Genomic DNA, 11,299 nt, shown 5'->3' with positions numbered 1-11,299 from the left:
TATGAAAATACCGGCACTTCTACTAATTTATGTAATGTTTCAGATTCAGATTTCCATTTACAAATGAATAAATTCTTACAATTAGAAGACATTCCCGAAATAATCCTCTCTTCTAACGATGATTTATGCGAAAACCATTTTACTACAACTACTACGCGATCTCCAGATGGACGATATGTAGTAGCGCTGCCTTTTAAAAGTGAAGGCAGAAATTTATACAAATCATTTCATTTAGCCTTAAAGCGATACCAAATGCTTGAAAATAAATTTTTGAAATATCCCGAATTTCATAAAAAATATGCCGCCGTTATAGAAGATTACCTGACTCAAAACCAATTATCCTTTGTCGATTATTGTCCGGTAGATCAGGAAGTCGATGATTTTATTAAAATAAAAAATGGATATTATATTCATCATTTCGCAGTCGAAAAAGAAGTTCCTCTACGCCTTTACGCGTTGTGTTTGATGCATCTGCGAAAAATTCAGAATTCACTTCCTTGAACGAAATTTTGCATGTTGGTCCTAAATTACAAACCGACATTTGTTCAATCCTTCTAAATTTTCGTTTCGGGCCTATAGCATTAACAGCTGATATCAAACAAATGTATCGTAATATTTGGGTTCGTAAACAAGATAGAAAATATCAAAAAATCTTATGGAGACCGTTTCCCGATGCACCCATTGGCATCTATGAATTAAATATGTAACTTTTGGTCTATCGTCATCTCCCTTTCAAGCTATCAGAACCATCAAACAACTTCCCGAGACGAATGTTCCAAATATTCTCAATCTATTTCTAGAATTCTTGAGAACGATGTCTATATTGATGATGTGGTTACAAGTATCGACTCCTTGGATAGCGCTAAAACCATTTGCGAGGGTTTGCAGACTGTATTATCGTCTGGTGGTTTTGAATTAAAAAAGTGGAATCTAATAATTCTAATCTGCGTAAACTTTTTCCTGATTCTGATGTACAAAATAAACATTTCTCTAAATCGGATTTTCAAATGGAATCTTCTACAAAGGTATTGGGATTAAAATGGGATCCCTTATCAGATAATTTTTCATTCGAAATAAAGCTTACGTGGAGAAAATGGACAAAGAGACAACTTCTTTCAGTAATAGCGCGAATCTGGGATCCTCTGGGTTTCCTAACTCCGATAGTTGTTAAGATAAAAATATTATTGAAAAAAATTTGGACATTAAAAATCGATTGGGATGAGGAATTACCATCATTTATTATTACATCATGGTTAGCCGTATATTCCGAATTAGAGCATCTTAATAACTATCAGATTCCGCGTTATCTCGAAACATCAAAACAAAACAAATGTACATTATTTGGTTTCGCGGATAGCTCAGAGCAAGCGTATGGAGCGGTAGTTTATATTAAATCTCTTGGCAATCCGAATTTCTTGTTGATTTCAAAATCACGTGTAACACCGATTAAAAACCAAACATTAGCCAGGCTTGAACTTTGTGCTTGTCATTTACTGTCAAAACTTCTGAATTTTATATTAACGAATAACCAACATAGTATAGATTTTGATTCCATTTACTGTTTTTCCGATTCTATGATTGTCCTTCACTGGTTAGCAGGACCGGCTACTCGTTGGAAAACATTTGTAGCCAATAGGGTAACAAAAATACGGGATCTCATTCCTAATGCACAATGGCTTCACATTCCTTCTAATCAAAATGCAGCCGATTGTGTTTCCCGAGGTCTTCGACCTAAGGATTTATCCAACATAAGAATTGGTTGTTTGGGCCGGATTGGTTGAATGGTCCTATATCAACTTGGCCTGCAAAAACGGTTGAACCTTCCGGAGATATTGATCAAGAAAGAAAAGCTAACGTTCTAATAGTAAAGAGTGTCATACCACCGATCAATCCTTTATATGAATTAACGCAAAAATTTTCTAATTGGTGCAAACTTGTAAGAATTTTCGCTTATATATTGAAGTTTTGTAAAATTATAACAAATCGAAACCGACTTTTGACTTCAGATTTGAAACAAGCCGAGGTAATTATTATTCGTTTAGTCCAAGAACATCATTTTCCCGAAGAATTCAAACTATTAACGAACGGAAAGTCTTGTTCGAAAAAGTTTTGCCGACTAAATTTGGTTTTGGATTCTAATAATTGTTTACGCGTTAAAGGTAGATTAGGATTAACAACTAATAACAATCCACTTCTTTTGCCAAAAAAAGACCAAGTAGTAAATTGTCTCATAGATTACTACCATATTAATAATTTACATACTGGATCAAACTTAGTATTATCTTTATTGAGGCAAAAATATTGGATCTTGTCGGCTCGTGCAATAATTCGCAATCGTCTTAACAAGTGTATAACTTGTTTTCGACAGAATCCGAAACCCATTTTTCCATTCATGGGCGACTTACCAGTACCGCGCATAACAGCCAGTAGAGCTTTCCTAAACGTCGGCGTTGATTATGCAGGCCCCTTCAATATCTCCATGAGTCGTCACAGAGGCGCTCGAACCTACAAGGCTTATATATGCTTGTTCATCTGTTTAGCCACTAAGGCGATACATCTCGAATTAGCTTCAGATTTAACAAGCGATACATTTTTAGATTGCTTGAAACGATTCCTAGCCCGGCGTGGTCCTATCAAATGTATTTACTCCGATTGTGGAACCAATTTTATAGGAGCCAAAAATACTCTTGATTCCTTATTCCTTCTCCTAAATTCCGAAGAGTATAAAAAGCGTTTCAATGAATTATTGGTTTTACATGACATTGAATGGAAATTTAATCCACCGTTTGCCCCACATTTTGGAGGTATATGGGAGGCGAATATTAAATCAGTGAAGACCCATTTGTTTAAAGTTATAGGGTTGCAAATTTTATCCTACGAAGAGTTTAATACAGTCCTCAATCAAATCGAAGCCTTACTGAATTCAAGACCGTTATGTTGGCTGAGCAATGATCCATCGGATCCTCAACCTCTTACGCCTGCGCACTTCTTAATGCAAGAGCCTCTGTCGGATTTGCCCGTTGACTATGAAAACTTGAATTTGACTAAAAGAAAACAATTGCTAGATCATATTGTCGCTTCTTACTGGAAGCGATGGAATGTGGAATATCTGACCGAGCTACAGGTCCGACAGAAATGGAATACAGTCACTAATCCTATTAAAAAGGGTGATTTGGTAGTTGTAAAACAAGAGAATGCGCGTCCGCTCCATTGGGGGTTGGGAAGAGTTGAAGAGGTTTTTCCGGGCTCCGATGGAGTGGTTCGAGTAGCATTGGTAAAAACGGGAAATACCCTAATCAAGCGGCCTGTTGTCAAACTATGCCCCCTACCTATTCAATAGTTTATATCTGAATTATTCATTTCAAAAAAAAAAAAACTTTTCTATCTCATGATATATTTGCTTCTATATATAGTTTTGCCAAATTTTCAATCTTCAGGGCGATGAGAACACCCCTCATAGTCTCTGGAAGATTCTTGTAAATGTCCAAAAAATCTAGACCCTGGCGCGAAAATAAAACTTCCGCAATCTAGATCGTGTGAATGTGGTAGGTCGTGAGAGGGGGACCCTGGCGCGAGGTCAGGCTTCCGTAACCGATCTACTCTGAATGAAAGTTTGAATTTATTTTTGGCAATTCTATCCTTCCTAATCATGAGGTTCACTATGTACCAATTTCGAGTATTTTCAGAAGTATAAAAGGCTAACCTTTTAGTCGGGGGAAAATGTTTGCGCCGCATCTGTCTAGGTTGTCGGACCTGTAAAAGGTTTGTTTTTCTACTTGGACAACACGTTTCAAATTGAGGCAATCGGCCAATTCTGACTCATAAAAAGGCCGATGCAGGCAATAGTTTTGCCATCCATTCAAGTCGATTCATTCCGTGCCTTTCATTCGTTCAGTTACTTTCAGTTCCTTTCAGTGTTCGAGTCGATTTATTCCGTGGCTTTCATTCATTTTGGTTTAATTCATTCATTCAGTTCAATATTATCAGTGGATTAAATTTCTATTGTGTGTCAAGTCAACAGTTATTTTTATTTGTCAGTGTATTCGAATTTCTTTTCAACCTATCCAACCGACTACGCTGATGTTTCCAGATCCAACCAAATAGCTGCCGCGGCTTGGACTTCCAAAACAGATAACATTTTTCATACAATATTAATTAGTGTTCATTTTTGTTTTTCATTTATATAAAATTTATATAGAATATATTTTAGTTTATTATTGATTACGGAGTAAGAAGAATTTTATTTTTAATTTATATTTGTTTACCATTGGTTTTTGTTTTCTGAATACATTTAATTTTTTTTTTTATTTTTCCTCGAAGTATAAAATACTTCGAAAGGGGTTGAGAAACCCCCAACATCAACAGCATTTATTTAAAATTGATCTTCATGATCAATTTATTGCCAGATGTTTATTTAAAAAATGTTTATTTCACGTATGTACATTGAGTGCAACCCAGAGTTCTGGTGAAGTTATGACCATTTTTCGGTTATTGTGGTTAACTTTTATTAATTTGCTATAGGTTGCTCTTAAAACATAATATCATAATTTCCAGAGTGAGATTTTTTTCATAATTTTTTTCTTCCTACCTTACATATACAGTATTGACCTAGCAAACCTTAACTAGGAAAGCCAAGGTCAATACTATAACCCTGTTTTAGCTTGACGTCAATATGTTGTCCTGTACTAAGTAAATAATTCATAATAAGTTTGATACAAATAATTAAAATAAAATTTGAAATGCATTTTAAATTTTCTGTGAAAAAATAAATAAAAGTAATGTTGATTGTCAAATTATCTTGTGAAAACTTCCAATAAGATTAGTACCATGTACTTGAAACCACAAATTCACATTATCAATATTTATGTAAACTTCAATCTTAAATTTTTAATGCATTTTGGTAATGTGTTTGGAAAGTTTTACAAAGTCCTTGATGCTGTGGTTAAGTAATTATTTTACAAAGCAAACATATATAAACTTCAGATAACTATAATCATGTAGTAAACTTAGAATTGTGGGAAAAGATTTTCTATACTTAATGCATGTTATATACTAATAGATATCTTGCATGCAATAAAAAACCTATGAAAATTAGATAATGAATATATTTTATCGTAAAATATCAGAATGAAAATTATGATATCAAAATTAAAATAGCAGATCTAAAGTAATAAACTGCATGGTTATAAATTCTACTTTTATTGTCAAAAATAAACATAATTTCATCGAGTTTATTATAAGTGTCTTTTGTGAGCAGTTATATGAAGCATATCACATGAATACTTTTGAATTATAATATTCGAGCAATATTATAAAATTTTAAATGATATTATTCGTAGAATACTATCAGAGAGAAAATATGTGAACGAGATCATACAAAGATATATATGTATACAAAGATTGTTTAAATATTTTGTTTATTTGACATATTAATTATTGAGCTATTACATTCTAAATATATACAAATATGGTAAATCTGACTATCCATATTAGTTTTTTATTAACAGTAATAAATGTTTATTACATTTTTGGCCCTAATATATTGTCTTTTATATTGTCTCTATATTCACTACTATGTCTCTACTAATTACTCTTTTGTTATTCTCTATAGGTACATCATAGAGCCATCGAATATTTCTCCAGATTTAAATGTGAAACCCATTTTTTCCTAAATTTTATTAGATTTAGTTATGGTATTATAGTTTAGAAACACTAATAAATATTCAAAATCATTTAGGGAGTTCAGCAACAGTAATATATAACAAATTCAATAAGTATATTATTCTCAAGGCGGAGGTCAGAGTTCGAAGTTATGCTATTTTCTTCCTATATGTTAAACGATATGTTCCGCAAAATGAATGCGGAAAAGTTTTCGGTCACCACCCTTCTACTTCGATATTTCCCTAGTATATAACAACTCTTTTCTGGGAATATATTCCACATTCTCGAAAGTTATATGTTTATTTTGAAGATAACTCTACATTTAAACAAAGTAAATGTCTGCACTTGTGATTTAAATCGCACGTTTTATATGGGACTCTATTCCGATAATTATGAGAATTTTTGGTGAATCATAGAAAAGGAAATTAGCAGAGCAATGATTCTGTTTTTCACATGATAATAAAGTATTTAATTGGTACATTGGTACATTTAAATCATTTTTAATTATTTGAATTTTTATTGAACTATCACAACCCCTTTTTTTTCAAATTTTTAAAAGCTTAAAAATGTTCAAAATATAGACTTTTTTGTGATTTTTTATTTGTTTTCAAAATGTTGAAAGCATCGAGTTTTTTAAAGAACAAAAAATTTGGACAAAATATTTAAATTTAAAAAAAAAATTTAAATTTTTGGAAAAAAATAGTTTAGAAAGTTTTATTTTTTTTTTAAATATCGTCATTTTAAAATTTTTTAAACCTAATCAAGTCGAGGACATTTGGTTGAACTAGTTAAGTGACCTTAAAACATAGCAAATCTTGGTACGGAACTCTAGAATTTGAAACAAAATTTGTACTTACTGATAAAATGTATATAAAAGATCTGATAATTGAATGTGTATTTTAGTTATTATTTCTGATCAATAGAAGATATATTTTTTAATATTTTTTAACCTGCCTCCACAAAAATTTTAACATATCCTCATTCCGCCAATCCAAGTGAAATGATTTGTAAGTCACTTAAATCAGACGTTATGTTTCATATAAATTTATTTAATAATGAGTTCAGTTTAATAATGAATTTCAAAATAGCGCTTATATAATTATAGGTGAGTTTTAAATAGACTAAATAGTTTATCTATGATGGATCATATTTTGTTCTCAAAACAAAAGTAATTTATACATTTACGTGTGCGCTTATGAGTGTGTTTGTATATATGATAACTATTTTCTACTGCATTATGCAGTGTTACGTAATACTTTTTCCATTTTCACAAGTTGCAACATAATATAACCAACTAGCCAATGCATTGTTATGCAAGTAACGAAAATGATGTTTAAATGTAACCTTGAGACGCCATCAAATCATTTCAATATAATCCCATATAGATATCTATTCGGTTTATGAGGTTATTCATTTATATTCCATATATTGATTGGCCTCTCTCATATGTAAAACATTACCGCTGTATGAACGACAGCAGGATGTATGCGGTTAAATAAAAAGCTTTTGATAGGAATCTCCTCGATTCTCTATATGTTAGTTGCTTTACTGTCAGTTCTGTTTGTTTCCATGCGCCGCTGTTCGGCAAACAAAGAAAAAGTTTCCGTGAAAAGGGAGAAGCTCAGATTCTTCCATTCGACTGCGAGAATAATAGTTCTTATGTCGGATTTTTTGTTACAGAAATATTAGATAACAATCATTTTCTTCAACATTACGGCTTAAGTATATATGCATAATGAAATATGTTTACTCATACAAACACAAATATTGTATTATGATATATAGGAACTTTTGTATCTAGCGCCCTCTTCATACACAAATAATTACACGAAGATTTTACTTATTTGAAAATTGTACAATTGTAGAATTGTAAATTTACTAATTACAAAAATAAGTACATAATTCATTATTAAAAAAAATATTATTAAAAAATAGTTTGAATTATTAAAAAATAAAAATGTAGAAAAAACTTGTTATTAAATAAATAAATTATAACATTAAACGTTATGTTCAATATTTATTGATTATTGTTCAAAATGTTTTATGTATAGATAATTATAAAGTGAAACTCGAATAAGAAGATTTACTCAGGAACAAATCAAAAACAGAATTGTATACAGAGTTGGTAACAATATTTTTGAAAGTGCAAAGTTCAACGTAAGAAGGCGTGTTTCGCATAAAAAAAAGTATTACTGACAATGAGTTCTACTCTATAAATCAAACTTATCCTTTATTTTTAAAATAATCATATAAAAAAATGATAGTATCTCTCATTAACCCAATGAGATACCGAAACATTTTTAAATTAATTTTTATAATTAAATCTTATAATTAAATCGCTTGTAAAATATAATATTTTAAGGCTGACGATCTAGTCTATCGCCATGCGAAGTTTCATTAAAATACCAGAAGAGTAAATCTGAGGTTCTCCTTGTAAGTAAATATTTCGCGCGCATCCGATTTTTTAAATTTTAATTAATTTTTGTAATTGAATCGTTGGTCATAGGCCTTTAATATTTTAAGGTGTTCGGTTTGACTATCAACTCTATCGCCATGCAAAAATCCAAAAGAATTAATCTGAGGTTCTCCTTGTGAGTAACTATTTTTTGTACTTATCTCGCTGTATATTTTAGATAAATGATGAAAAATCTGGTTCTCGATATGTATAAATGATTTTTTAGAAATTTACTTCAAAGCATTGGCTCCTTTTTTGAATATTCAGTAACACATCTTGTAGTACTTTTTATGAATGACATAATTTATAATGTGAAAAAGCATCTTAACACCGCTACAATAAATTAGCTTTGCAAATCAATACAAGTAAATTTGTCCTCAACTGTATTATACAAAACTTAGAATTGTATTTGGTAAAACTAAGTTTGATATATGCAAAAGTTTGTTTAAAACCAAATAATAATATGCCAAACTATAGCCTGATCGTCTCATAATGGCTAATAAATATTTTTGAATACAACTCTGTATATGTAATTTTTTTGGAAAACTGCTAACAATTTTACTTTTTTGGTACATATACATATTATCAATTTGATTGTGTTTATTTATAGAAATAGAAACAAGTGTTGGAAATATAGAACACCATGAGGGTAGAAAACCGTGTACATACTTAAATATATTGTTTCATATCCCACATGATGCAATAACAGATTTGAAATTGTACTTGTATTTAAAAGAAACTTAGCTGAGTATTTCAATTTTAGTTACCAGATAATTGTTATAACTCACTACTTTACTCATTTGTAAAAAAGTCTGGATAGTTGTAGAAATTTATATTGTTTACATAATTTCCATTCCATCATTATATTAGATTCGATCATATTCGATTAATTAATTTAAAATCAAGCCTGAGCTTAACTTGCATGTACCAAATATTAGTCCCTTTTTATGTTTTGATAAAGGTAGATATTTGTGTTACAATTTACATCTAGTAAAATGTTGCACAATAAAGAAATATAAAAAAGTAAATATGTTTTGAAGTCAATTTATGCATAATTGAGTGTAAGTAAATTTAAAACATCCGTGTATACATATCTAACTATTACCATGTTGAATTTTAGTCCAATTTGAGACGAATTCTGTTTCCCATGGCGCCAGTGGTGTGGTACGTTTTTCGAGTCAGATGGAATTAGTTTAGCGTCTCAGAATTCGTCACGCGGACGCGATTACGCCGCGATGACTTTGGGAAACGCCGCCGCGACTTCATATTTTATTATTCATATTCTTCATTGTGTTTTATGATACTCTTTTTTATTCTGGTACCTCAGTTTACATACAGTGGCGTCAGAGAAGATATTCAATGGATTGATCTACATTTGACACGAATGATAAATTGATTAGAGAAAAAGTTTGGAAACTTAACAATTGTCTTTACACTCTAATTATCAATTATATTCATGAAATTTAATAATTTCATGAACATAATTTGTGCGCAAATATATTGTTTTAACTGTCAACAACACACCAATACAATTTTATATTATCTAACTTCTGGTGCCTCTTTGTCAACCTGATTTGCCTGATCGCAGAGCAAATATAGCTTTCTAACAGTTCGTTACTACCAACTCGTACCAAGATAGGCCGGTAATATATCATTACCATAACATTCCTGTTTTATCCAAAAACTGTTAGGAAAATCTTCCCAATGTTCATGAAAATTATAGAATTATTTAAAAGTTGAATTATTCTTTTAATTTTATTTATATGATAGGATGTCAAACTTTAGATAACTACGATCATGTCTTGGCTGAGAGAGGGCTCGAGCGCCTCTGCCCAAGGCGATCGAATTCAAGATTCGAATGATTAGTTCCGGACGCGTTTGATTAGTGTGCGCCTAGCGTCGTACTATAAATACTGACCGAACATTGGTGGTACCAAAAAGGCCCACGGAATCGATACCTAAGCTAATACTTAAAAACATTTCGATAGTTTGGCCCTAAAAAGGTAGCAGATAAAAAAAACTATAATGCAAAAGTGTTGGTTTTTACAAGCCAGAAAAAATCAAATAATTAATAATTCTACATTATCCCACCGCTGCCACCAAAATACCAATTACAGCGTCTCTTCTGGTATTTTTTTAAAAATTGTTTTTTTTTTAATTATTACATATATGGACTTAAATATTATCAATCAAGTACGTAAACCTAAATCATAAGATTGTCTTTTAATAATTTCAAGTTCTTTAATGAAGACATAAATCTATATAGACATCAAATAGCAGGTAATTAGAAAATCAATATTTTTTTAAATTGTTTTTAAGTATCATACAATTTAAAAATCCATATTTGAAATCAAAGCTTGATTATTTTAATAACTAGAAGAGCGAAAGACACCATTATCTAAACCTATTTTTCCTAAAAATGTGTTTTTTTTTACATACCAGAAAAGATCCAAAAATTAATATGTCATCTTTTTCCCACCGCTGCCACCAAATGAAAAGATATGAATTATTGATCTTTTCTGCTATGTAAGAACAAACACTTTTTTTAGAAATTGTAGATGTTGTTGTGAATTATATGTTATGTTATTGTACTTATGTTATTAACAAGATACGCAAAACCAAAGTGTAAGATAGTATTCTTTACATAATTTCAAGTTGTTGACGACATGATTCGATAAGGGCACTAATAGCACAAATAATAATTAATTATTTTTAAAATGTCAATGATACAATGATATTTCTTAATCATCATACAATTTAAATATCCATATTTGTAATCTCAAAGCTTGATTACTTCTTAGAAAAATTAAAAACACGAATATCTAAAAATGAACAGAAGAGTGTACGACAAGGCGGATGCATCAACATATTGAACCCTAATTTGGAAAATTTTGAAAAATGTTAAAACGTCAAATATGAATAACATTTGAAAGCCGTTTAAGCCTTGTACAAATATTGGAATAGTACAAAACAAATGATTATATAACTAAATTCTACGAAGTTTAAGGAGTTTCGTTCCAAGTCCAATCTATTTTCTCGGAACGTGAGCGCCTGTTCCACTAGCGCCAGTGGGACTCCGCGGCGCCGCAAACAACAACAAGAGCTCAGAGAGGCCCCAGAGGTAGAAAAGCATTACGGTCCCGTACCCGACATCCCGGCGAGTTCCGTCTCCAGAACGTGTTC

The 11,299-nt window shown here is 31.1% G+C and overlaps 2 protein-coding genes across 2 annotated transcripts; both read left to right on the top strand.

The window, feature by feature from the left end:
* The first annotated feature begins 1,007 nt into the window (after positions 1-1,007).
* LOC113366785 lies at positions 1,008-1,781 on the top strand. The gene has a single exon (XM_026608440.1). The coding sequence runs from the start codon at positions 1,008-1,010 to the stop codon at positions 1,779-1,781; it is 774 nt and encodes a 257-aa protein (XP_026464225.1).
* A 611-nt stretch (positions 1,782-2,392) lies between these two features.
* Positions 2,393-3,340, top strand: LOC113366784. Its single transcript, XM_026608439.1, has one exon. The coding sequence runs from the start codon at positions 2,393-2,395 to the stop codon at positions 3,338-3,340; it is 948 nt and encodes a 315-aa protein (XP_026464224.1).
* Positions 3,341-11,299: the final 7,959 nt, after the last annotated feature.

Source organism: Ctenocephalides felis, unplaced genomic scaffold (assembly GCF_003426905.1).
Source record: "Ctenocephalides felis isolate EL2017-DRISC unplaced genomic scaffold, ASM342690v1 CF-g0.4_SCAFFOLD_01170, whole genome shotgun sequence".
NCBI classification, from domain to species: domain Eukaryota; kingdom Metazoa; phylum Arthropoda; class Insecta; order Siphonaptera; family Pulicidae; genus Ctenocephalides; species Ctenocephalides felis.
Note: the sequence above shows the minus strand (reverse complement) of the source record. Positions and strands in the feature narration are given on the sequence as shown.